Below are 27,923 nucleotides of genomic sequence, written 5' to 3'. Positions count from 1 at the left end.
GTACGAGTTATAAACGTAATTCTGCGACCAACGGACTTGATGACTTCATCAGCATCGGGTAAACTTTCGCGAATATCGTCGAGTAAGATTCCACCAAGACCGGAGTCTTCGTTTTTTTCTAATAGTTTCAACAGTTGTTTCTTATCCTTGACATAATATTTCGGCTTGAAAGCAAACTTGCCGTCTCTATGAACGAGCTTGGAGTTCCCTTTCAAGGCCTCGTTGCCCAGCCAAGCTTTATCGCTTTGACTAATGTCAGTGTAGTTGATTTGATCGAGGATTTCATCCACACTCAAAGGGTCGAACTTTCGTTGAAGATGTCGCTTTTTCATGAAGTCCACTATAGCAGCCAGCACAGCAAATTTATGTTTGCTTCTAAAAGTGTGTGATTTATAGTCGATCGCAGGACTGGCCGGTTTCTTCGGCTGCAAAAGTTCCTTTGGGAGATAGCTACTCTTTGGCACTTTTGGTTTTGATCTTGTTTGGTCAGTGCTGTGTGATGGTTTCGACTTTTTGGACTCGACAGTAGGCTGTTTTATACTTCTTGCTTTGAAGTCTTTCAAGTCCTTGAGTAGGGAAGGATCCATATTTGTACTGTATGATTCACCGTACTTGTTGAATGACCAAAATGTTGTGTGGAAGTGTTCCCTCAGAATAGCTTGGTAACCGCGTTGGGGAACCGAATGAATCATTGTCCGATAATTGCCCGAAGTTATTCCGATGTGTCCCGGAAACATATCGATGAATAACTACGATTGGAAATTTGGCGCGAAATTTGCTTTGTCTATTTTGCTCCGCTTGCTCACTACGCTGAGTTTTACAACGGACTTGTGGACGAAAATGGCAGTTGCCGTCGACGTACTTCAGGTAAAATGGTTTCCAGTGTTTTCGTATACATAACTGCTATGAAATCAATCATTTCTTGTCCGAAAATGTCACAGCAATTCGCGAACGACGACTTATTCGACGCGGAGCTCGGAGCAGACAGTGATGGCGGACAAAATGGCAACCTTTCTGAGGAGGATAGCCTTCCGAAATCACCAGCGCGGGATTGGATAGACAAACAGAAAGATAATAACTCAGATGGAGAAGCTGCAAACAGCAGTTCTGACGAGGAAACCACGCTGGAAAGGAGGAAGAAGCAGAAAAAGCGAGAAGCAAAAAAGAAGGTAACCTTATAAGCTAAATAAGCGCTTAAGTTTATTAGGAACCTTGCATTGTTAATTAAAGCTGAAGCTTTCCAACCAGTTGTGCTATGATACACAGAAGGCCTATATTACAGCTGTTGAAAACCGTGAAAACTGTTTATTTTGAAAAGCTCCTATGATTTATATTTCAGATAATTATTTGTGGACCGTACAGTAGTTATATAGCATAGCCATAATTTATGCTCCTATCTAATTGTCAATCAGTAAGGGAGGAGGGAGTGAGGGGGAGGGGGGGGCTGTAAAGGGAAGCCGGTGAAACATGTGATGGGCAGATACCCATTATGGACAAAATTTAGTATTCACGTGATGGTTGTGTCTGTGACACATACGTAACATTAACGTTTACGGACACCCCGATAATACGGACAACAGCTAAATCCCTGGCAAAAATAAATTACAGATGTTTGACTGAAAATAAATTCCCGCTATTACGGACTCTCACTATTCAGGACACTAATTTGCAGTCCCAAGGGTGTCCGAAATAAAGGGAGCTGACTGTGCATGTACCTCATAAGGAAATCTGACGGCTAGATTTCGATCTTCAAAAGGCTTTTCATTCCAGATGTAGAACTGTCAAGATGTTTACCATGGTTCCATAAGGGTTTCATTTATATCTGATGATCTGTGACAGCCTACTGCAGATTCACTGGCAAAATATATCTACTGTCTTGGATGCCCTAAAAACCTCAGAAAAGCATCAAAGATCCAATTTCCTTGTCATCTGTCACAGATTTCTTAGATTTGGCCTAAATACCCTTAGAAAACTCTAGAATGTTGTCTCAGATTTCTTAGATTTTTTACCAAAAACCCTAAGAACACTGTCAAAAATCACCATTAAAATGTCACATTTTTCTCAGATCTGGCCTGGTTGACACATGTTTATTGTTTTTCAACAGTCCCCAAAGCCTCGCAAGGCCAAGAAGGCTGAATTGATGTCTATGCACAGTGAAACACAAAGAATGGTCAGAGGTTTGTGATTTTGAAAGAAATCTTTGGTGCATGCACTGACCAAGCCGGTTTAGTAGTCTGAATCTGCATTGCTAGAATGACCACTTAAAATTCTGAGCTTTGAGCCTCTTGGAAATTTTCTCTTCCAACTTAGCCTCATGGGACATTCATGTAAGGTATCACAAATTTTAGTCAGTTTTCATAGGTGTTGCATTCTTTATTTTTTCACAAAGCCATCATGCAGTCTGGACTTCTTCTGCAAAGCTAAGAAAGTCTTGCACTCACAAAGAAGATTGCCAACTGGTCTAATGGTCCTGCAAAGTCTTGAATTTACCTAACCATTAACTGCCTCTGACATTGCACTGTGTCTTCTCTTTCAGAATCAACAGTCAGGTTACCATACCACCAGCCAACAGTTCTTCCCATATCACACTTTCTGAAAAGGGTGCCCCTCATGGATCACAAGGAAACTAAAAGGTAAAATGACAATTTAGAAAGATTCCTTTTAAAACTTTATCCCACAAAATTTTCTCAGGTGTGCAGGAAGGTGATAACCTAAAAACGAAAATGGCAGCCTGTAACATGTGTAGTAAAGGTCTAGAATAGATCATTAGTTTGATTACATTGTATGCACCAAATGATCACTTTGGACAAGTTGCAAGATACAGTTGTACGGCAGGTAAGAAAGGCAGTAAGAACCAGTCTACATGAAACATCAGATTGTCTACAACAGTTAATTGCACATGGCAGTGACCAACCCGAAAGCCTAAGCTACTCTGGTCACTGCACATATCTTGCCTTTTTCATCAATAATTGTGTATTAGTCAGGGAGCATCTGTAATCCCGTGGGATTTTCTTGAAGATAACAAGCCACCTATCTAGAAATGTCAAGGGGACCCTTAGGAACACAGAAAATGTTGTCGGCAATTTTGCGACTTGCACCGGCAGCTGCTACGGTGGTTTTAAAATAGGCCCTGTATGGCTCAGCATGGAAACGAGGCTGAGACTTAAATTGCTCATAACTATCGATATTTGCAACCAAAAGCCAGCAAACTTGCTCAGATTTATCATAAGGGGATATCTAACATGTCAATGGTCAGAATAATAGTTAACAAGGTCACTTGACCATATTGACATGGAAGCGAGGCTTCTACATTAGATTGCCTATAATTATCGCTTATTTGAACCAATTGTCATCAAACTTGCTCAGATTGGCTATGAAATGATAAACATTAAAGTAATACATATAGTCACGTGACCTTTTTATCATGGAAGCGAGGCTCGAACAGAAAAATGTTTATATCCGGCATCATAATATGTACATTCTTTCAAAAATTACTGTCACTGTTTCCCAATGATACCTGCTTTGATACCTGCTTTGAATTCTGATATAATAATCGAAATTAACCTTATTGCTGGTCAGCGGTCTTTTTCATCAGGTACTCACACTGTTGTGATCTTTTATGGCGAATTTATATGTTTCTGCTTCTCTAGCCCCCGAAAAGACAAATCTAGAATTTGATTTGTGCATTACATGTATATATTTGCCAGAAAAGAGAGAAGGAAAGTCTTGTTTGCAAACCTTCAATTGATTCCTACGGAAAAGTTTTAGATTTTGTCAAAGAATGGGCTAGTTATGGCAATAAACAGTAGTGCTCGGAGGCTTGGGTTAAGCTGCAGGATATTTCAGTTAAAGATCTTGAGGAAAAGGGTTCTTCATGGCATCAATCCTGCTACAAGGGTGTTGTCCATTCCTGCGAATCTAGGCGTAAGTCTCGATCGGGAGCTGATAATATTACTCCAGGGCATTCCCAGCTGACTCGGTCGCAAACTTCACCTTAAAAAAAAGCTGCTTGCTTTTTTTATGTCATGGTCAAGCAGGTTATAGGGAGATGCTATTTATTGTTAGGACACTATCTGGCGGAGAATCACTGCGTAAAGCCATCACTTTGTCAGGTAGCGAAGAGCTTGCCGTTAAGCTAAATACCGCCATTTTTGCCTCCAATGATGCGCAATCAATCGACATCAAGTACCACAAAAAAACTGTTGGTTGAACAGCGTGACCAATATTTTGCGTAAGCCCGCTCCCGCTTCTGGGGCCCCTGTTAGAATGGCCAGTGAGATAGCAGCCAAGATAGAATTCTTAACTTTAACTGAGATTACTTCAAGTGATGTGAAGATTGTACCGATTTCTCAGTTACAAGCTGCATACAAAGAAATTCTTAACGCAAACAACGTCGCCAATGAAACCATGAATCGTAAGGCATTGAAGCAACTAATCAAAAATGGAATTGCCGACATCGAGTTTCACAGGCCGAAGTGAGTTAACGAATCGGGAAGGGATAGCACGAAGAAAGGAAGAGATAAGGCGATCCAGAAAAATGAAGATCAGGATGATATTAAAGATGACGAGATGAAGACGTTATTTCATGTCGCTGCACTGATTAGAAAGTCTATCCGAAAGTGTAAGAGGTGGGTACTTACCGGCGCCCTTAATAACATCACTGACGGAAACGTACCCATGGAACTCTTCAGCTTGTTTAGGTGGGCAATACAGGGCCCATTTGTCTTGCTTTCGTCAGAGAAAAAGTCCAGTGAGGTACATGTACACAAGCGTGCAAAAAGCCTTACTCAAAATACCGTGACCATGTGTCTATCAGATTGCCAGGTGAAGCGCAAGAAGTCAGAAACTACTAGGATGACAGCTGAGATGCCTCGACAACTGGCTACAGGACTTGCTGTCCATCAAGCTGTGCGCAGCAAAGAGTTAATCAGATTACATCACAGGTTTGGGATGTCAGTAGATTACAACCAAGTGCTAAGAGTAGAATCCCAGATCGAATCAAATGTCCTTCAACGAATGGAGCAGAATGATAGTGTCTATCTCCGTCCAGACATCGTAAAGGGACTGATGACGTCGACTTCGCCGAAGATACTCCTGATGGCAAGGGTACGTTCCATGGCACTGCAATTGCGATTTACCAACGCGCCAATGCCCAAGACCAGGTGGTTCATGTTAATGTCGACCCAACTCTACCAGGCCGTTCAATAAAAGATCTGCCAGATTCCATTACCAGCCTTGTGGAATGCCCTGCCCCGCCATTGAAGCTCAAATGTCCGTTTAATGCCAAGTTCAGTCTGGTCGTGGAAGAACTTCCAATCCAGATAAGAATGCAAGATGCTGCGTGGCTTCTTGGGAGAAATATGACAAGAATCCAAGCAGACAACTCCCAAGCTATCAAGGCAATTGAGCAGCAAGATACTCAACCGAAAAAGATCACCAGCATCCCAGTCTGGTCTGCCTATAACTCGCTGGTCACTGACCCGTTACCCACCAAACGAGTGGGAACACCTCCTTTAGTTGCTGCGCCAGCCCACGAGTGGTCCACGCTTTTGACTGTGCTCATGCAAGCACAAGATATTAGCGTCAAAGTGGTTGGCCCAACAAGGAAGGCAGAGATCTCACTGGATTTAGGGCTATACCAACCTGCAAAGAAATTCCAAATGACACGTCGTGATCTGAAGCACCTCATTCTTCGACCTGGAGAGTTCCACATCGTGATGGCTGCGTTCATTCACGCTGATCAAGACAGCATCACTGCACTCGCAGACCTGGGAACCACTGTTCAGTCGAATGGAAGTACCTATGCTGGGATCGAAAAGCTAGTTTGCAAGCTGTACCAGCCAAATACACACATCACCAAGGTAAAGGAACTCAAATGGCTCCTGTTTCATAAGAAGCAAGCTGAATCGGAGAGACTGCCGCCGACCCTAGCCGCACTGAAGGAAGCTATCAAGCGAGTACATCACCAGCGTATGGTATGGAACATCGACATCGTGTCAAATCCAGAACCGCCATCGCCATCGAATTACAGATGGAAATTGGAATAAGGTACATATTAATGTAATATATGTTTCTCTGAAATTATCCACCCATGGCCAAGAATAATTCGCAAAAACTTAATGTATACGGCATGTATATGCTTTCATTGACAGATGAATGGTTTCCAATAAGGACACCATTAAAGCCAGCGCCAGATGCCCCCAGGGGGGATACTCGGGTATAAACGTGACCGGAGGGTCCAACGTATTTTTTTGGGTTGAAGATTTAACCGTGTATTTTTTTGGGCCTGAAAAATCTGCGCGTATTTTTTTGGGCTTGAATTTCTGCCAGGCTAATAGTTCTTACGCAATTCAAGCCAAAGTTCCCGCAAGATCCGAAAGTATGATTTCCAGTCTTGTATTTTTTTGGGGTGCAACATAAGTTCCATGTATTTTTTTAGGGGCAAAATATTAGGTTCTGTCAGATCCCCCCTCACGTTTATATCCGAGTACCCCCCCCCTGGGCAGATGCCGTGCTCCATCTAGTCGAGTGTGGTTGTTCAAGGGAGAGGTGCTTAACGAACCAATGCCAATGTCACAAGGCTGGACTCCCATGCACTGATCTCTGTAGTTGCATGGACAATGAAGACGAGCCCTGCAATAATGCCATTAAGGAGGAAGAGGAGATGGGCAGCGACTCCAGTGACGATGAGGAGGAAGTGGATGTTGATGACGACGATAAAGAATAGATGACTCGTAAAAATCAAAGCTTCGGTCATCTTTTTATACCGTTTAAGTTAAAAAGGACAAATATAGAAATTTCTGAAATGAGTATTTGCAGAAAGTCTTAGGTATTTATTTAACAGCCTTGTTTTCATGCCATGAATGATGATGTAAATGACCATGTCAATATTCAAAGGAGGTGCCGGTGGGGAACAAGTGATAGCAATGTTTGAAAGAATGTACATATAATTATGCCGGATATAATCATTTTTTGTAAGAGCCTCGCTTCCATGTAAACATGGTCACGTGACCTTGTTAACTATCATTATGACTATTGTCATGTTATATATCATCCCATAATAAATCTGAGCAAGTTTGGTGATATTTGGTTGCAATTATTGATAGTTCTGAGCAATTTAAGTCTCAGCCTCGTTTCCATGCTGAGCCATACAGGGCTTATTTTAAAACCACCGTAGCAGCTGCCGGTGCAAGTCGCAAAATTGCCGACAACATTTTCTGTGTTCCTAAGGGTCCCCTTGACACTTTTAGATGGGTGGCTTTTTATCTTCAAGAAAATCCCACGGGACTTTAAATCGCGACATATGCTCCCTGACTATATATTTTTTTTCGCTTGTAATATTATAATGTTCATAGTTAGACTGTTATGATAATATGTAAATAGTGCAAAACAATAAAAGTGGAAATAACTTTCTGCTATTGCACATAGTCAAACATGTTTTTTGATGCTTCCCACAAGGGTGAGCAGGGATGGCGCAGTGGTGAGAGCACTCATCTCACACCAATGTGGCCTGGGTTTAATTCCCGGACTCGGCATCATACATGTATGTGGGTTGAGTTTGTTGTTGGTTCCCATCCTTGCTCCTAGAGGTTTTTCTCTGGATGCTTCGGTTTTCCTTTCTCCTAAAAAACCAACACTTTTAAATTCCAATTTGATCTGGAAAGTGTCACCAATTAGTGCTCTGCGCTAAATACATTGACACTTAAATAAAGTGATTTATTTATTTATTTAATTTTTTCAAACCAGTAGTATTACGGAGACAGCAGAAAAAGTCGTGCCTTCAGATATTCCTCATGATGATAAAGCCACACCTGGTAACGATAGTAAACCTGATGACCATGACATCACCAGCCCCTTACCTGGAGATACTGCCAGTCCCACAGGAGTAGTAAAAGGTGTAAAGGGTTTCCAAGCGGCCACACCCAAACTGAGTGCTGCAACAGATCCCTTCTTCTTAGATGTGGATATTTCAGCTACGTCAAAACCAGTTAACAGTGGAGTTCAGAGTTTGAGAGACAGGTAAAGTAAAATCAAAGCTTAACTATAGATTGTACAGCAACACAGAAGGTGATAAAAAATCCTTGGTATCAGGCTGGCATGTTAGATATTTATTGATTAGGTTTACTGCAATAATTTATTCTGCTTAAAATTGGGGGTGAACTGAGAATGTACAGTTCCAGACTATATCCATACTCCCCCCACAGATTTTTTTGTTTTGTTTGTGCCCCCTCACCCCAGGAATTTCTATGGACCTTCCATGGGGTGGGTATGGATTGTTTCTGGAACTGAACAATTTCCAATAATCACTGGCGATTGTTTTCACTCCCAGCGTATCCAATCGATGAAAACCGATGATCGGAAATTCAATTGATCAATCGATATCAATCAATAAAATTAGTTAATTGGTATCGATTGGTATTGGCCAATCGATGCCCAATCGATAACCACACAAAAACCGTTCATCGATTGCTATCGATTGGCTCAGCAACCTTGAACAGATGTCACACACGCTACTTGTCCGATCATCCGCCATTTTTAGGAAGCCCTGGGCACAAAATTGGTAAAACAAATTCCGACTCAGAATATACCAAACACCAAAACTAAAATGGCTCATCGCTTACTACTAGGATGAAAAAAGGAACGTCTTTTAAATCTTTTGCTGCATATTTTATTTCTTTTAGACAATTGGCGCCTTCATAGATTTTTTAGTTTGTATGTATGGGATCAGTCGTTGTGTTCGTTATTATAAGGCTAAGTATTGCTGCTTTATTATTTTGCAACAACTCATGCTGCTGTTGTTGGCAATTTCATTATTTGCAAAAGTACAACTTCTGTTACCAGAATTTTTCTGTGAAGGCACGATGCGATCACTTTCCGTTTTTTGAAGTCTATAGATTGGCCCATGGAACAAACTTTTAATTTAAAAAAAAAAAAGGAATCCTGTGGACGGGACATTGACGTTAAAATGTGTTTATAATTACTGCGTACAAAATTGTGTTTTTTACGCGTCGAATCCGGTTTCGTCAATCTGCAACCAATCCATACCAATCAATACCAATTTATCTATCGATTGGCATTGATAATCGATACCAATCGATAACCACACGAATCTTCGCCATCGATTGGTCATCGATTATCAATATCAATCGATTAATTGGTATCGATTGTCATAGATTATCGATTCAATTGATTGGATACGCCGGGTTTTCACTGTGGTAAACAAAATCGCGTAGCATGTTGCTAGAGTATAAAAAATGTTAATATTGTGGAGATTTATAATGAGGCCATCATCCTGTCAGACCACTTAGTTGTAGTAGTTGGACCCTCCTAAGTGACCATTCACCTAAGGGCTGTCATAAAGATTTCAACCACATGTATTGTATTGAGCTTCACACCCATGAAATTTGCTGGTAGCCCATTCTTAATGACATCCCTGCACCTAAGTGTAGCCTTTAAAGGCAATTTTGTTCATATATGTAACAGCTTGCCACTTTAATCCTGACCATGGATCAATCGTTCATTTGTTTGAGTTCATAGAGAGAGCTGGTGATTTAAGACTGGTAAAGAATCAGGCCTTCTATGTCACGTACATGTATTTCCTGGCAGTAAATAGGCAATTTGAACAATACTAGTTCTAAATACCAGACCTACACTGAAAACAGATGCCTTCCTTAACCCTTTAACCCCTAATCTCAAAGAACAAATTCTCCTATCTTGTCCCCATACGTTTCTTATAAAAGTACTGGGGTGAAAATATCAGAAAATTCACCTTGGGTGATCACATCCTTAGAAATTTGATGCTGATCACTGTTAGGGCCTAGCAGTTAAGAAAGCGACAAGTGATGATCAAAACATCTTTCCTTGTCAATATTTTTTATTAATGTTTTAGGTTTATGAAACACACCTCAAAACCTCGAGAAAAATCGGTCAAACCTGTAGAGACAAGAGAATGTAAAAGTGACGAGATTCTCACTGAGACCAGACCTAAACCAGGAGAAGGAACTCCAATAATATCTGATGACAATTTGAAAGCTGCTACACCTGGTAAGCTGCTAGACTTTGTTGTTTTGTTTTGTCTATTTGTTTGTTTTTAGAATATGATAATTAAAAAATAAATAAAACAGATACATGTAAGCTGCACCTAAACTTTTCATTCAAATTCAGGGGTTTGACTTGTACACATTTTGTCTGTTAGAACATCTGAAACATTTCCAACTATTTTCCTACAGAAGAGTCTAGTCCAATTCCTTCACTTTCAGTCACATGCAATTGTAAATAGTTAGGATTTCTATGTATTGGAGTAGTACATGTACTAGTTAAAGTAAAGATCTATCATACACTCAAGTTTAACATTTATTGGAGCAAGAATTCTGCAATGAATAAAAGGCTTTTACAAACTTACAGTACCTGAAATTTGTTTTGTCTTTCCTACAGTGTACATCATGCATGAACCACATTTTGATCATTCTCTCTAGTGTGGTACAAACAGAAAAAAATACCATTAATATTACATAATTATAACAGTGCAAAAAACAAATAAATAAATAAATAAATAACCCACTATTCAATTATTACTGTATGTACAATGTACAATGTAGATTGAGTACAGCCTATCAGGTTTTTTTTGGTAAATGATCAAGCAATTTCTCTATCCGACAGGGAGCAGACTTCAAATTCTAAGGGAACAGCTACAAGCTAAGATGAGAGTAAAGAGAGCTGAAAATCGGAAAATACAAGAATCTCAGCAAAGGTTGGACAATGAAGAAATAAGCGAAGAGGAAGAAGAAGAAGAAATGACAGATGAAGAAGAAGGTAATGGTGCCTCCTTTTACTATAGCGTGCATACATTCTGTGCATCTCTTGATGGTCAGAGAGACTTGATCTGATTCTAAGGATGGTGGCCACCAATGCAAACTAAGGTATTCTTGCTAAGTTTAAAACTATACGTGGGAAAAGCAGATCTTAGCAAGGAGTAGTTACGTTTAAGGAGTGTTTACGTTTCTCTGATACAAAAATTATAGGTCTAAGTTCATCCGCCAGTTCCCTCATCGCTTGATGAGGATTGTATTAGTCCAATCGGCATCTGTGGCTATCACGATTGGCTTTGTTGTCATGTTCAGCAGCATCTACAGTACTGCAAAAGTCTGCCAGGTGCTTGTGGCATTGTATGTTTTTCATTCCCTGCTTGACAATGTAGTTGGGCATTTTAGGCATTCTAAAATACTTTGGTTCACTGTATTGGCCTTTGATAAGTAGCATGGGATTCCTTCATGATTCCTTTGGGTGTGCCCTTTGCCCCAAGATTCCATGGTTACATACTGTGAATTCCTACATCACTGACCAGCCAAGATCACTGGTTTGTAGGATGGGGCTCAGCACAGAACGAGTCATTCTCCTGACATTTGCTTAGTCTCACATAGTATGGAAAGCTGAGGATCTTTTTCCTCCACTGCCATTGCCACTGCGATAGGTGCTTCAAGTGCATAAGGGTCTCATTGCTAGGGAATAATGAGGTCAGTGACTGACAGCAGTTGGGTTAATTTTTCCATAATTACTGAGGCTATAGGTTTGTCATACAGCACTGACCCCTGGGTTATCCTGGATGCCAAAGCAACATAACTGCCCCTATCAAGAATGGATATTTAGCAGTTTGTTGACAAAGCAATTAATTGATCCTCTGTATTAATTAATTTGTTTCTAGATGATTCTGACTATGAACTTGATAAATGGAACAAAGATGATGAAAGAAAACAAGAAGAAGGTGAAAGTGACCTTGATGAAGAACCAAAAGAGAAGAATGCCTTTGTAGAGGATGAGGCTGAAGAAAGCGATAACAATGATGATGACAACGATGGATATGACATTGATTCAGGGTCAGAGGGTGACATAAGTGACGGAGGTGAGAGCGACGTCAGCGATGAAAAGTCAGTATTTAGTGATGATGGATTATCAAAGCCAACTGCTAAGCTTAAGTCAAAAAAGAAGCACAAAGAATCTAAGAAGTCGAACTTAAACATTGAAGACGAGACCATGGATCTGTTTTGTGACAGCCGCTCTCGATGTGACTCTAAGGGGGACAGTAATGATTCTGTGCCCAAAAACAGCAAGACAGAAAAAGATAGTGGAGAAAGTGCCGTAAGTCTTTCTCTTCGTCTTGACAGTGTAGAGGATGGCGAGGAGTCAAATTTCAACTTTCCAAGCTCGCCAGTATCATCAAAACTCAAGACCAAAGTTAGTTCTAAAGTTGTTAAATCTTTGATGAACATTTCTGAGGTTTCGCAAGAGTCTAGCCAGTCAAGCTTTGGAGATGCGCTAGGTTCAGAGTTTGGTGAAAGTGCCAACAGCCTTGAGGCGAGCAGTGACAGCAGCAGGATTCCTCCAGCACAAGGTGAAAACAATGCCCAGGAGAATGAGGAAGTGCATTCTGGTAAGAAAACCCCAGAGCTTTTCTCATCATTCTCAAAGCTGAGGAATCTAATTGGTGTGACGACAGATGGAGATGCACAGTCAACAAAGAAGGTATGCGAAGACACCTGCCTTCATTTTTATTTTCTCCTTCATGTAGTACTGTAAGTTGTAACATAAGGGCTTTGTTTAATGTGCTAAAATTTCCAAACAGCCAGTTCATTAAACAAGAAAGCCAGAGAGGTTTTTTAATCGGCAAATAACCCACCTCGCCTCACCCTACATCCCTGTTGCTTTACTTAAGCCTCCCATCCTTTACCTATACCATAAAACATTGTAATCACCTGCTGTTTCATTTTCATAGCAGCGGGCGAAACCACCTAATAGACCTAATACTTAGAACTCTAGTCAGCACCAAACACCAGAATGGCTAAAGTGTCAAGTAAATCAGCTTCTCTGTCTGCCTTTTTGAATATTTGATTTTGTTTATACTCGATTAACAAGTGTTATGGATACCTATTTAAATAGCAGGTACATGTACCTTGATTCAACAATCAAAACTAGGATTGATCAGGGCTTTGTTGCCAGCTGAGCGAACACTGAAACCCAAACCCCGCAACCAAATTCTCCTGTTAACAAAGTTTTTACTCTTTTTAACTTATTTGTTTTTTTTTTTTTCAGCCTGGTAAATTATCTCAACTTACTCTTCCTATTGAGGATTCTCAGGTATAATTTTTTTCTTACTACAAAAATAATAGTCATACAATTATTTTCTGCATGGTGCCAGGCAATTGGATATACTGTACTGCCTGAGGCCAGGTAATACCCTTCTCTCGATCCATCTTAGCTTACAGATCTGAAACACTAAGGGTCAGTTATTAAAAGATGTTTATACGGTGTTTAACAAAACCACGTTCTAAGCCATTTTTAATTTTGCCAACAGTCATATCTAAACATTACCTACAGCCCACAGTAACAAGAAGGCTTGCATGCCAGAGTAAAAACCTATTTATCTACTTAAAACAAATCACTTGTAAACAGATTTGGAGGCCCACTGATTGTCTTAAGCCATGACCTAAGTTAGACTCTGTTTAAAGTGCTACTATGATCAAATTTTTACCTCTTGAATTTTAAGGTTTATCACATAGAATTCTAGGAAAGATTGAAAACGCCGTTTACCGTTTCTTAATATCTGTATTGGTTCCGGAGATATTCACGTTTGAAAAATGTGTAAAATATGTAAATGAGATGACTGATGACGTCACAAACTCAACCGAATTTTGGTCAAATATTATAAATAGAGCTATCTCAGGCAATTTACAACAGAGACCATTGAAACCTGGCAGGCTAATAGTTCTAAAGGCAATACACCTACGGCTATAAAAATTCGGTTCCCATGGCAACTCACTCTTTCCCAGTCCCCTCCAACCTAATTTCAATATTTTAGTGATTTTCAGCTTGAAAAACATTTAACAAGGCCACGAACTCGACCTAACATATTTATACGCTTGCTGGATCATGCAGATGAGGCACCATTGGCAAATATCAAAATAGAATGCCAAAGATGGCCAGCAAAGCCTTAAGTATCAGGGAGGACTGGAACCCAATATGTTGCCATGGTAACAAAACCGATAAGCTCACATTATGGAGCACACCTAGAACAATGTTACTGCAAAGAATCAAGCATTTCTGATACAAATTGGCTGAGATATCTTTTTTCATAATATTTCACCAAAATTCTGTTGAGTTTGTGACGTCATCACTTGGCTTATTTGAATATTTTAAAAACTTGAATATCTCAGAAACAAAAAGAGATATTTGAAAATAGTAAACAGCATTCTTCTTCAAGTACAGACTACTTGTTTATGTTTTAAAATGGCTCAGATTAGAAAGACACGAATTTCGTCATAGTAGCACTTTAAATAACTGGCCCTAATATTTTGAGGAAATACAACTGACAATGAGTAAATTTTAAAAACTGTATTTATTTAATAATTATATTATTTTATGAAGTAATTGTTTATGTGATACATAGTATAGTCTGAAAGCAATTTTTATTTAATATTAATTTTAAGAAGTCAGCTGTGCATGTGTGCATGGATACATGGATATAAATGCAAGAGATTGTTTAAGACCAGGCAGTAATGTTTGCTTGTCTGTCTCCTGTAGGATTTGTTCGACGATGAAAGTGGTAGAAATACAGAAGAAAACTTTAAACGGGATGGAAATCGAACCGAGGCTTTATCCAGTGATTTTCACTTTTCTCTTGATGAGGACACACAGTTTACACAAATATTGAACACTCAGGGGTTTGTCTGCCAATTTTTAAAGTTCATTTTCTTATTCGCCTGTATGCATGCCAATGTAGACTGCAGTCAATATTTTCTGTCTCATTAAGTCTCGCTAATTCAGATTTTAGTAGACTGAGATAATTTATGGAGCATTTATTGGCGGGGACAAAAATTGATAAGGAAGTTTTGGTTTCAAATTTCATTCGAGGACAACATGAAGGTTTGATCATTAGCAAATAAAAAAAAATTCTGTTATATACACTTTAAGGTGGACTATCAGATCCCAAAGACCAGTTCTAGACTGAATTGATTTTGTCTTTTTTTTTTAGTTTCATTAACTCAAGCAAAAAGAGTAAATCCAAAACTAACCAACTCTTTGATGATGACAAGAACAGTAACACTCAGCCAGAAATAAAAGAGTTGCTTGGATTGTGCTCAGGGAGATTCAGCGACAGTGAAGACAGTAAAGCTTCCAAGAGCGCTAAACCCCTGGATAAAACAGAGAAATACCAGAAAGGTGAACTGTTTGACACACGGAGCAAACAACACAACATGGATGAGCTGCTGGGTCTATGCACTGGTAAATTTACTGATGATGAAAATGAGGGTGAAGATGATGAGGTAGATGGTGGAGAGAAAGATGGAAGTGATGTGGAGTTAGAGGAACAGGAGGACAGGAGTGAGGAAGAGAAGGAGGAAAATATGGCAGACACAAAGAGTGAGGAAGGGGATGCAAGTGATCCTGAGGAAATGATATTAAAAAGGAAATTTGGCAAGAAATATGAGGCAAAGAAAAGGTACCTCAACTTATTACTGACGATGATTAATTGTAAATGTTATGTGAGGAAGTAACACTGTCTTTATTGTGAGCTATGATGGAAGCTGATTTTCAAGGAAGCATGTTACATTCCAAAGAAGGAACAATAATTATACCTTGCATAACATTTCAATATGTAAAGAGATCTCAAAAGAATCACTCAGTGAAAAGTAAACTCTCTACCGGTATTTTCTTTTTATCCTTCATGATTACTTTGATATTATATAAAGGGGCACTGTCACAACGATTTTGTAGTATATGTTGGCCAAAACAGCTCAAATAATTATTATTTTATCTAAAAACGCATTTTCTAAGATGAAACTACTCATACATGTAGAGCACTGAAAGGAAAATATGAAATGATTTCTCTTGGGAAAAATAAACTTTAATCAGTTTTAAGCCATTTTTTGCAAAATACTCAGAAGGAACTTGAAAAAATTGGCCAATTTTTTTCAAGTTGCAATCCATTTCCATCCTAGCTATTCGCAGCCAAAGATGAATGATTCTAGTTTCTACATGTGTATGCACTAGTAGGGTTATTGTTAACAAAACTGAACCGTTTTATTTATTTATTTATTTGACTTCGCCTTCAAACTTAAAACTACAAACAGAACACAACAACGTGAAACAGAAAATAAACGATTACTGGGTTAAGGCAGGGTGACCACAACAGCTAGCGCCAATTACTGTGGGCCCAAGATTTACAAAGTTCTAAAACACTCGAATAAGTTAGTAAAATATAGTAAACTAATAACAACACAAAATAGGTTCTAAAAGGTTGCGTGGCATATTACATTTTAAACAGACAGATTTCCAGGTTCTAGGGTCCTCAATATCGAAGTGCGAAATAAGTGCATCTTTGTAGTATGAGGAGAGCAGAGATTTAAATTGATTCAGAGTGTGCATGATCTCATTGTTAACTCTCCCAACCTTTCTGATTGATTTAGGATTGAAATTACAAGGAGAAATTTGATGCTGATAATTATTGGGGCTTAAATGATAAACTTTTTTCTTGTAGCATTTTTGATAAAAGAAACTTCTTGGAGGAGGAAGCAGAGCTGTCAGGAAGTGACATAGGCTCTGATGAAGATGAAGACATTGCTACTGATGATGATGTATTGGAGGACGATTCGGGTGGAGAAGAGCTCCCTTCTGATGAAGAACTACAGAAACAAATCAACAAAGTTCACATGTAAGTGTTTAAGAAACATCAATCTTTACAGAAAGAAATTTCCAAGTTGCTCGAAGTCACTTTATCAGATTTTTTAAAGGCCTAGTGCAAAGTCTGTCTTATGAAAATGAGTTTTCATTCATATTCAAATACTGGTATTAATAAAAGTAATTTCCAAAGCTTTGCACCAGGACTCGCCTTCAAAAAGAGATTAACCTAATTTGGAAATTGGCCTGCTGCCTCAGGTTGTACATGTTAACAGTGGGAGAACAGTTTCGGTCAGCTGTGGACACTTGTTTTACAAGTCTTTACCATCCTACTCTTAAAAGTTAAGGTGTCAAAACATGCAAAGTTCATTTCTAAAATGGACAGAAATCACCTATTGGGGTTTCGACCCATAGTTTTAGCCTGGTGTTTGGTAAAAAATCTCAAAAAAGTCAAATACAGTAATGAGAAATCTTTGGGCTTCCTTTCCTTTCCTTCCTGACATACAAATGAGGGACTTTATAATTGACAAGGGATAAGTAGAAGTTTGGTTATAGTTATTTGTTTCACCAAGACTTGTAAAAAGTATGTTAGAACCTTATGCTTTTTTTTAATTACTGACTGTAAATTTCTATTTATTGACAAGGAAATCAATTCACGACCAGGACAATGCTGATCTGCGAGCTGTCAAAGAAATGTTTCTTCCCGATGGTGACTTGTACACAGATGGACAGGGTCGAACAAGACATTTTCGATGGCGTGGTATTGATGAGAATTCACAGCTTAGTCTGTTTGGTAACAAGGAGATGTGGGGTGAAGAAGATGGAATAGCTACCGAACTCAGCACTGAAGAAGAAATTCAGCGACGGAAAGAAAGATATGAAAGAGAAGCGTTCCTAAGAGAAGAAATGGTATGGAATGGTTCACTTGTGAGGTTATATTCAGACTGCTGTGAGATGTAGCTTGGCTTTGAGCTGCCCTGACAGCAGTAGTTCTTGGTGCAGATCTTTATGATATAGCTCTAGAGAGCATCCCTATTGATGAGCTACTGTAAAATACCAACCAAAACATGTTAGGCAAAACACTTGACTTAGTGCTCCAGCTCCAGTAATAACTCTAATAATAATTATTTTCTATTCTTGATGCTGTTCAGATGAATTAAATCCATACATCTGATTGGTTGCATGATTAGTATGGATCTTTCTTTTTAGGTGAGGACTGCTTGTGCTCTTTAAATAAAAAAAAATCATTACATTTATTATTTTCAAATATTGTTTTTTTTTTTTTTGTAACAGGGAATACAATAAACGTCCTGTGACCACTTTATTGCAAGCATGTAAATTAACGAAATATTTATTAAACCCTACTTATGAAATTGGGAGTTTTGTTGCCAGTGGATTGATACAGCTTGTTTTCTTTTCAACAGAGCAAGCAAAAGAGTAGCGCACTAGATATTGATGAAAGTAGCCAAGATATCCTCAGCAAAATTAAAGATACAAGCAGCCAGCTTTCGGAAGGTAAACACCTTATTAACACCCTTCTTTGCAATTGGAGGTCAGGTGTCCCAAGAAAACACCAGAGGCTGGCACAACTACCCCAGCTCCTGATGGATGCTCTGACTGCATAAAGACTACTGTTACCCGCTTACTTACTGTACCCCAAAATGCCCCCAACTTCCTCCTTGTGGTAAACTACATGTACACACTGTACCGTACACTGCCGCTTATGAGACTTCCTTTTATAAGCACTCTCGGTTATAGGCCCATCTACCTGTAAACCAAAATATACATACCATCATAAGCTCCCCCGGATATAAGCCCCTCTAGTTTCGTTTGTGTTGTTAGTTTTAAGCTTAATTAAGAACCAGTAAATGAAAAACGTATTTCGACCAACAATGCTATAGCGTGTTTCAAAACGGTTCTTTGATTCCAGTTATAAACCGCCTCAGATATACATGTAAGCCCCTCCGTTTATAAGCCCATCCAAAAACCCCTTTCGAAGTTGTGTAAGTTATTATTATCAAGAAGCTGACTCCACAACGAAAGTACCCAATTTGTTATAAATTTACGAAAGTGTATTTGCCTGTTGTATTTTAGTCACTTTGAAATCTGGACAGCTTGCCTTTCCCACTTTAATTGATGGTCAAATCAAACCCTGGGTTTTGTTCGCATCGTCTCAGCACTTGCCAATTCCTTTTGCCTTCTTCCTTTCTACCTTTTCTTTAGTCCCTTGTCGTTTTAACATTTGCCACACCCCTGGGGCGCTTTTCATTCATCCAAAATTTTCAGTTCAACCAGTTGAAATGCAACTGGAACACGTTGATCAAACGGAAGGTCTTTCAGAGGTTCTCCACTTTTTCTCTTCCACTTGCACAACGTGCCTGTTACCAGAGCATCTTACCATTTACACAGAAAATCTGGCATATCCAGTTAGAAAATCAAATTGTTTGCGACATACTTACCATTTAGAATGCTTCTGAAACTACAACCTACCAGTTGAAATAATACAGTTTTACTGTAATTTGGGGGCTCCCAGTTGATGCGGGTATATTTTGTAGGCTGTCCAGCTTCCATTGAGGTAAACTAAAATAAGAATGACGTATTTAATCAGTAAATGACACAGGCATACTCGGAAAAAAAATCCGAGTGCTCCTATCAGGAGTCGAACCTAAGACCTTCCGATTACTAGTTCGGATGCTCGGATGCTTTTTATAAACTAAATAATCATACTTTTATGTCTAAAATAATTTTTTCTATCTGGGTAGTTTTTGTGAATAATAAACACTCTAGATGCCTAGCTCCTGATCTGTTCTCAAAGTTAATTTATTAGGTCCTATTCCCCTTTTTCATTTGTCACATTCCTTCCTTTCATTTTCCCCCTCATTTTTTATTCTGCTACATGTTTTTGTACAGTTCTTCAAATTCAGTCCTTATCTCTCCTTTAGCTCCAAGCAAGCCTCAAGCAATGATAGTTCCTAACAGCAGTGTAACACCAGTGTTGAAGAAAAAGACAGTAAGTTTACTATGGCACAACTATTTTACTTCTGTATTAGTAGACCAAGTGGTTTATTTGCACAAAATAATGTCATTGACAGTATCGCGATTCATGACCCAGTAAGAGCCTTGTAAACCTCTTGTCAGCTAGCATAATAATGGCTCTGCCACCAAGGTTTGAGTACGTTAGTAATACACTTTAATACATGTACATGCAACTGAGTCGAAGGCCGTCTAGGACAAAGATTTACAACAGTTGTAAAAACAATCAAAAAGTTGTCAAAACTTTATCAAGTAATTTCAGTACGCAGCACTGAAATTATACCTTGTTTGAAAAACCATTTTGCTAGTTTTAATTTGTTGTCGAACTATACAGCACTCCGGCTGATTAGTTAAGGCGCTGTTGAATAACGCGTGCAGTAGAAAGTAAGAAGCATAATCCAGATTGTTTTCCGGTGAGTCATGAATTGTTTGTTTTAATTCTTCGTGAACCTGTTTCTGTGGCAGTGACCCATAGTTACATGGAAAGGCCTGCTTAAATGGTTTCAACATTTGCTTCAACATGCGTTCAACACAGTTGTTGAACCTGTCAAAATGTCGGGGGCGTTTGAACAGGTCGTTCGACATTATTGAAAGCGTAAAAAATGTTGAAGGCTTGTTGAATCAAATTTAAATTGGTTTAAACTTTCATTCAACCTCGATTCAACATTTTCTTTGTTCTTGAAAACTGTTGAATGGCGTTGAAACCGTTTGAACACTCTGTTCATCCAACATTTGCCCAAGATTCGTTCAACTTTTGCTGAACGAATGTTGAGCAAATGTTGAAACCGTTTAAATGCCCCTTAACTTAAGTGAACAATCTACCAATGTAGACAATGTACCCTCCTCACTAACCTTAACTGTTATCTTGAAATCAGAACACCTATATACACATGGTTTTCTTCTTTTTCAGTCTTTCAAAGGATCGTTTCTAAAGCACAATAAGACTACTCTGTCTCGTCTGTCTTCTCTCACATCCAACACACCTAATGCGTCAGCTACAACAAGAGGGTTTGTCTTCCAGACCGTTTCACCATCGGGCAAGAACACTATAAATGCGAAGGTAATTATCGGGGCTGTCGTTAGGGTTTTATCCACTTCTTGCAATGTGCAAAATTTATTGTTTTCGAGGTGACCTCTTTATATAAGCCCGATCGTTTTTGAGATCTCCTCGCCATTATTAGGGACCTCAAGGCCTGTTCCAAACGTCGCGCCACTGCCGTGCCGAACTAAATTCAAGCATTTAATTGCGGCCGGCCCTGTCGTGCCGCACGGCAGTAGGGCGACTTGGTTTCAAACGGCGTGCGATTTCCGTGCCGAACTGAATTCATAAATTATTTTAATGTATTTTTGGGTTAATTTGCTTGTCCTGCCCATTCCTATATTTTAGAATTTGGCGCGACTGAACTAAATTCGACGTTTGAAACCACTGCCGTGCCACTGCCGGGTCAAATTAATTTAAGCTCGGCACGGCAGTAGCACGACGTTTGGAACAGGCCTTAGATTGAGGGTTTCCTCTTAAACCGCAAACGTCGACCAGCAGTTTACAGTTCGGAGTTCGCCGTATGTACATAAACCGGTAGCCTACGTGTAGCCGTACCCACCCGGGGGGTGGGTACGGCTACACGTAGGCTAATAAACCGGGCTTAATTAAGATCGAGGAGTTTTTTCGAGGTGCGTTTTTCCTCTCCTCAAAAACCAACATTTCCAAGTTATTTTCAGTTCGATCAGGACAGCGTCCCCATCAGTTCCAGATTGCTCCACGCTAAATACGTGACGTAAAGAAAGTTTTAATTTTTAATTATAAGTTATGGCAAGACCGTCCTCGGTGATCAGCAGAAAGTGATGATGTGGGTCTCGGTAATGTAACAAGTAAAAGCTCTTTGTTTAGTTTGTAACGATCATAGGGCAGCTTGATAACAAAGATTCCCGTGAGAATTCTCACTGTTCTCTGTCTGTTCCCGTATTTTATTTTAACTGAAAATTAATGTCTCACTTAGTATTTTTTTTTCTTTCAGAAAATGCAGCGTACTAATTCTGTCATAGAACAACCAGCATCTAAAAAACCAAGACTGGAAAGAAGCCTGAGCGACTCAAATCAGAGTGTGTTTTCTATGTTATGACACGACGATCGAAATCACTAACTACTGAATTTAAAAGTTACTGGACTTATTTGAGGTCAGGGTTTCCTTGAAGTTTACCTGCGATTCTATTTCTAGATTAATCGATATCTTCTTTTTTCAATACTGTTTTCTGTTTTGTTTTTGTTTTAATAAGGTTATTGGTCTTTGTCAACAAAGCATTAGGCTAATAGGTTGAGAATTAACAAGCAAATAGTCTGTGTGGTGTTGATCCCAAAAAATTGATATATAATCATCGCTGGCCTAAAAGATTAACAGAGTGCAGATTTAATTCTTTGAATTTTATTCCACGCAATTGACTAAATTATTTTCAGTCAGCAACAACTGAAAACCGTGCTATCAGAAAACGACAGAATATACGATAACCACCATTTTTTTTTCAGAATTTGCAAGATAATTGTTCTCAGACATCTTTATATTCCTTAAACCCATTAAGCCGTGACAGTGATCAGCATCAAATTTCTCCATGTAATATCAGTGTTAATTCAACCCCTAAGGTAATGAGAATTAAGGATATGACCACCTAAGTTGAATTTTCTTGATATTTAAAGAACTTCTCCCCAGTACTTTTGTAAGAAACGTATGGGGAGAAGATAGGAGAATTTGTTCTTTGATATTAGGGGTTAAAGGGTTAACTCTTCTGAGGCTATTTCTGGACTTTCTGGGATGGCTGACGAACATCCTGGCATACGTTGGCACCCGGAAAATTGGAGTTCAAAGGGGGTGTTTAAAAAATATAGTTTAAAAAAAATGCCGAAAGATTGATTTGTTAACTTAGATTTTTCATTACCAAATCATAATCGAACTTTTGCTATCGGAAAACCGTCTTGAAAGTCAAGGCGAAAACCACCGCGGCCAATCTCGCCCCTCTGAACGAGGCTGCACCGCGGCCGCTGTCAGAGGATTGTGGGCAGTGTGGCATATCCTCATAGTAACATTGACGTACTACACAAATGCCCTGCTATGGAATATAGAGAGATTGGATGATCCCTGCCTCGTCCCCAGTCGCTCGCTCGCTCGAAACGAGCGGGATGATCCTGTCGATTTCGTCGCCTTGAAGTAATGCATCATCTATAAACACTTATCTTACTCAAAGTTATATTACATTCCACTGACAGTTATGAGCCATTTCAATAAATTGTATATAGTTATTTAATTTTGTTGTGCGAAATAAATTGCATCGTTTTTTTCAACTATACGTCAGTGGATGACTTTTTTCAATCTGCGGGCATCAAAATGAACCAAGGCTCTGTCCTTACGAATGCCTTCTGTTCAGTTCAAATCGTTTGGCAGGAAACGTAGCAACCTAACTTGGCAACTTCGCGTTTTCGTATTGCCCACAGTTTTACAACAAAGAAATCAGTGATAGAACTACAGGGAAAGTTTGTGTTATCGCTAAAGATAATCAAACTAAACAAAAAAAGCCTTATTCTATTGTGAAAACTCGTCTTCGAAAATAAAGCAACAATATAAGTATTTGCAAAATTATCTATATTCATCCTCGGTATCTTTTAAAAGCCGGTATCGAAATTGACGTCGACTCTGATACTCTCAATACTGACCTCTTGTAATCCATCAATTCACAGCATCGTTTGCTGAAGATGCGTGTGTAAAAACGATTCTTTGACAGTATCTAGGAATGCATTCGAAAGAAACAATTTGAAATGTCTTCTACAGAACTCCGGCTTTGCCGATACTGTTACAGAAGGGTTCCTTATAACAACTATGGAATACATGAAGTTCGTTGCGCCGGAAGAAACGTCGCTACTACAACTGGAGCTCATTGCGGTCAAGCAAGGTCGATGAAAAAACAGAAAGAACGATTTGAAAATTTTCATGACTCCTGCGAACCTGACCTGCCCGAAGTAGTTACGAACGAACATGAAAAGTATCACGGATCGAAAACCGAGGTTTGCAAGAAGTGTGGCAGTTGTGTGATGGTTAGGGGTTTTGTTCAACATCTTGAGGCTTGCAAGAAAGAGAACCCTTCGCTGCCGTGCGAGTTTTGCTACAAACTTTTTCCGGGCAATAAGCTTGCAGCGCACCAGAAAAAATGTTTCAACGATAATAGATTTGATAAAAGTTCCATTTGGGATGTTGATATTGGTGATGCGTTGGGAAGAAACGGAAAGAACAAAGCGAGTAAACAAAATCAAGATCAACAAAGCAGGAGGAGAGTAAATGAAGTACAAGAAGAGTTCGTTGGGCTTCGAGCGAGGAACGAAAGAACAGGCACAAGACTTCCAAAATCGCATAGAGAAAGCATCAGCATTGTAGCTTTACCGTGTGAAATATGCGGCGAGCTTTGCCCATCTGATAAATTAATGCAGCACCAAATGGAATGCCAACAGGAAATTGCGAATGAAAATGATCCGAAAACCGCGATACAAACTTCGCACGGAGTACACGGGTCTGTGGGGTGATTGTTAAATCCCAACACTGTCAAGGAGAATTCATCTCCACAATTTTTCTTCGTCAAAAGAAGACGGGAGGGTATAGAGTCAACCTCAATTTGAAGAACCTGAATCAATATATTAGTAACCATCATTTCAAAATGGAAAGCTTGACCTCAGCAGTTTGTCTTATGACACCTGGGTGTTATATGGCATCCGTAGATTTACAAGATGTCTATTATTCTGTCCCAGTTGATGAGAACTACCAAAAATATTTAAAATTCTCTTGGAAGGGGGAATTATTTCAGTTTACCTGCCTTCCCAACGGTCTTGCATCTGCTCCTAGGCTTTTCACAAAATTGCTTAAACCTGTTTACTCCACTTTGAGGCAAAAGTTGACAAACTCGAGTTGCAAACTCCTGCATACTTTTAGACATCAAACCTTCACAAGCATAATAAAGTAAGGACAAAGCAATATGGCGTATCGTGCTTAGCAAGCGCCTAGAGAGATTACGTTGGTGGCGGTCGGGTTTTGAAGTCCAACCCCAAGGTTACTAATCGAAGGGAGGGACAATTACAACCGTAGAGCATTCAAAGTTCCACATTTTTTAACATCCAGGGAAGCAACTGGAAGTTGGCACTCTTGTCGAAACCAGTCGGTCAACAATCACCTATCTTACCAATTAGAGCGTGATACCAAACATGTAATGACCACAGGCTCCCTTTCTTTCTCGCTCCCATACCGTGCTCCGCTCGCCCGGCCCGCCGATTATTCTTTTCGCCCCATACCCCACTTAGGAGCCTGTCCACAGGCTACTTTTGAAATACTTAAATGCTGTAATGTTAAGAAAAATTCAAAGCTTTATACTGCCAATAAACTAAGGAAATTTCTGCGAGAGCTCTGAAATCTTCACTGACATGTCAATTCAAAACTCCGTTCGGCAAGTTTCAAATTACCCGGTCACACGTGATGTAGATTGACTGTAAGTTAGTACTCAATTCAAAACTCCGTCCGACCAATTTCCAAAATACCGCTCACGGGTGATGTAGATTGACTGTAAGTTAATTTTGGTACTCAAATCACAGCTGACCTGTGGGTCACGCCCGTATTGTTTTCTTGAATTTTCAAGTATGCTGGTAAGTGCTACCCTGCGAGCAGAAGGCCTCTGCTCGCAGGGTAGGCAAGTGCCTGCGACGTACAAGATCCCTTAATTGGGTCTTTTTCTTCGATCCTCTCAAGGGTACTATGCCAACGGCAAGGAGCTGATGCTCTGTTGAAAACGCCCCAAACGTTTTCTTATTGTTCAAGATTGAATGGGTGGACAGAATCAAATCGACCAATAATTTTACAATAACTGTCCAAATTCCTGCGCGCTGATTGGCTCGAGTCGTAGCTATTGTCTATAAGAGTACAGACAATAAAAATGACGTCATGTAACGCGCGCGCTTTCTTTCTTAACGAAAAAAATAGCCAATTCCGCTCGTACTTTTTCCATGTTATTGCAAAAAACAAATCGACGGCAGTTTTCTATGGTCTATACTATTATAGACCATAAAATGACGCCATAAAATGTCCAAAACTTGGCAGTGAAAGCACTCGCCTGCGGCTCGTGGTTCCACTTGAGTTTTGATCATTTTTTGACGTCATTTTATGGTCTATTTTAGCATACCTCACTCACCGACTATCGGGTAACGCGCAATCTGATTGGCTACACAGGTGCCGTCTATATGATCGATAGACGGCAGTTTGTCAGAGCGCGCACAATTTAGCATGCATCATTACACAAATATATCAAAATTTATGAAATAAAAAGATTTTTTTGCTTCATAGATCGATCACTAAGATATGCTAAAACAATTAGACGGCTCGCTCTCAGTTTCTATCGTCTTTGATAGTTGGCGAGGGGCGATCAGCCGATAGAAACCTCGAGCTCGCCGTCTAATTGTATAGTATAGACCATAGAGAAGAGTCAGAAAACTGCCGTCGATTTGTTACTAAATGTTCAAAGTCTGACGTCATTTCGAACAACACCGCTAAAAATAGCCAATTCAAGCCTATTGAGAGTATTGTGCCTTAGTTTGATTATTTTTATATGATTATTATTACCACGCGATTTCTCTCGACAAGATTTGCATATGCATGATGGTAATTATTCTTGAGTATTTCGATTTTTTGTTTTGTCAGTTGTATATTCTCTGTAACGTAAAATAGTGTCTCTAGGTCGATTCTAAGAGGGTCTTTTAAGGTTAATATCAGCCGGAAGTAATTGGGATTCTTTTCTCTTCGCCCCCGCGAATCGGTATTCTACAAAAGCCAACGCTAGAAAATAGACACGACTTCCTCTCCAGTGCGTGACATGCTTGTCTACCTATGTTTGGAACTTGAAAGACACTTAATAGTCCGCGACAGACAAACTGCATCTCAATGCATTTCAGCCTTCCATGAAGTAAACATATCAGCGCTTTTATTATAGCAAAAGATTTCCAAATTGTTATTGCGAGCTTTTAAGCGAGGAATAATTCCCATCTGAATACTCACACTGTTCAATTTCACCGCCACCGCCGCCTAGCTAACGGTAAAGAGGAAGAGAGAAAAATGTTTACCGTGACAGCCGAGTTGATCAGTGTCGCTTCACTCATCTTAATGTTTATTGTACTGTGCTGTGTGGTCAAGATGTACTCAGCTATGATGGCAGTCGACTATGAACGAAGACAGGGCTTCCCAGTTCAGGGTCCTGAGATGGAGGGTCAGGAAAGAGCAGGCCGTGGAGCGGCGGCCGACAGGAGGCTTCGAGGACAAAGAGGCAGACTCGGTACCAATCAAAGGAGTGGACGTCGACTGATACCCCAGGAACATGATGAACGGCGTTGTTAAAAAAGTAAGACATTGTAAGTTATGTGCACTCTTATCTAATCCTGTTTATACTTTGGTAATCTTTTTCACGACAGTTTGGTTTGGGCGAAAAATGTATTCCGGCTTTTTTCTCAGGTCCCTCTTGCTTTATAAGAAAACCTTCCACTTTTGCTGTCTGGCGGTGGAGAAATTACTCTGATTTTGATTAATAAGCTTTTGTTAGTATTAGTATCATTGTACGTTACTATTTATTTATGTTGCTTTAGTTAATATAGAATTTTTTTCCAAAAGAAGGATACAAGCAAGGCTCTGTATGCAGCTTGTGTAGCAAGCGTTCCCCTAAGCCTTGTGCTTTTGCTGCACATGCAAAAATTTGAATCGAGAGCAAAAACAATAGAGGAAGGACAATAGCAGGGGAGAGCAACACCCCATAATTTTTAAAAACACCCCACTGACGTGAAAACTAATAAACAAAATAGGCTTTTGGTGCCATCCTCGGAGACCCAGGGGCAGATAGTCGGACGGGGCGAAGATTCATGAGCGAAATCGGGACAAGCTAAGTTACTCGCCCGCTTAGTCTCGATTTCGCTCATGAAATCTTCGCCCCGTTCAGAGGAACTGCCCCTTGGGAACTGTTTGAAGTTCATCACTTGTGGTTTTCAAATTCTGTCCGGCATTTTGCTTGTGAGTCACGCTATAGAATTTGGTTGATGGCTGTTTAAAATTAACGTACAATGTTGCTACGCTCCACTTATCGAAATAGCGGGGAAACTGACCATCTGTCTTCTCACCCCCCCCCCCCCCCCTCCTACTATTTTTCGCCGTGGTCCAGAC

At 39.6% G+C, this 27,923-nt stretch overlaps 2 protein-coding genes across 3 annotated transcripts; both read left to right on the top strand.

The window, feature by feature from the left end:
- The first annotated feature begins 442 nt into the window (after nt 1-442).
- LOC146478391 (uncharacterized) lies at nt 443-23,038 on the top strand. Of its 2 annotated transcripts, none has more exons than XM_085111908.1 (17): nt 443-867; nt 942-1,169; nt 2,105-2,177; nt 2,537-2,633; nt 7,750-8,019; nt 9,890-10,044; nt 10,660-10,812; nt 11,702-12,519; nt 13,087-13,131; nt 14,575-14,714; nt 15,026-15,493; nt 16,532-16,705; nt 17,316-17,580; nt 18,096-18,186; nt 19,614-19,681; nt 20,615-20,764; nt 21,720-23,038. In XM_085111908.1, the coding sequence occupies exons 1-17, from the start codon at nt 721-723 to the stop codon at nt 21,822-21,824; spliced, it is 3,447 nt and encodes a 1,148-aa protein (XP_084968034.1). In that variant the 5' UTR covers nt 443-720; the 3' UTR covers nt 21,825-23,038. The 2 variants fall into 2 exon arrangements, with proteins under 2 accessions (XP_084968034.1, XP_084968033.1); XM_085111907.1 differs by having other exon boundaries at nt 7,747-8,019.
- Nucleotides 23,039-23,097: 59 nt separating this feature from the next.
- LOC146478390 (XIAP-associated factor 1-like) lies at nt 23,098-24,265 on the top strand. Its single transcript, XM_085111677.1, has one exon. It carries the CDS (start codon nt 23,507-23,509, stop codon nt 24,263-24,265), a length of 759 nt encoding a protein of 252 aa, XP_084967803.1. The 5' UTR covers nt 23,098-23,506.
- The last annotated feature ends 3,658 nt before the right edge of the window (nt 24,266-27,923 follow it).

This window comes from Pavona decussata, unplaced genomic scaffold, assembly GCF_977016875.1.
Source record: "Pavona decussata unplaced genomic scaffold, jaPavDecu1.1 SCAFFOLD_64, whole genome shotgun sequence".
NCBI lineage: Eukaryota > Metazoa > Cnidaria > Anthozoa > Scleractinia > Agariciidae > Pavona > Pavona decussata.
Note: the sequence above shows the minus strand (reverse complement) of the source record. Positions and strands in the feature narration are given on the sequence as shown.

Bases quoted from the DNA above. Each gene is read 5' to 3' on its own strand.
- LOC146478391 (XM_085111907.1), top strand. From the start codon at position 721: ATGTGTCCCGGAAACATATCGATGAATAACTACGATTGGAAATTTGGC. The intron at 13,132-14,574 runs GTATAATTTTTT...TGTCTCCTGTAG, and splicing joins TTCCTATTGAGGATTCTCAG to GATTTGTTCGACGATGAAAG. The intron at 17,581-18,095 runs GTATGGAATGGT...TCTTTTCAACAG, and splicing joins CGTTCCTAAGAGAAGAAATG to AGCAAGCAAAAGAGTAGCGC.
- LOC146478390 (XM_085111677.1), top strand. From the start codon at position 23,507: ATGTCTTCTACAGAACTCCGGCTTTGCCGATACTGTTACAGAAGGGTT.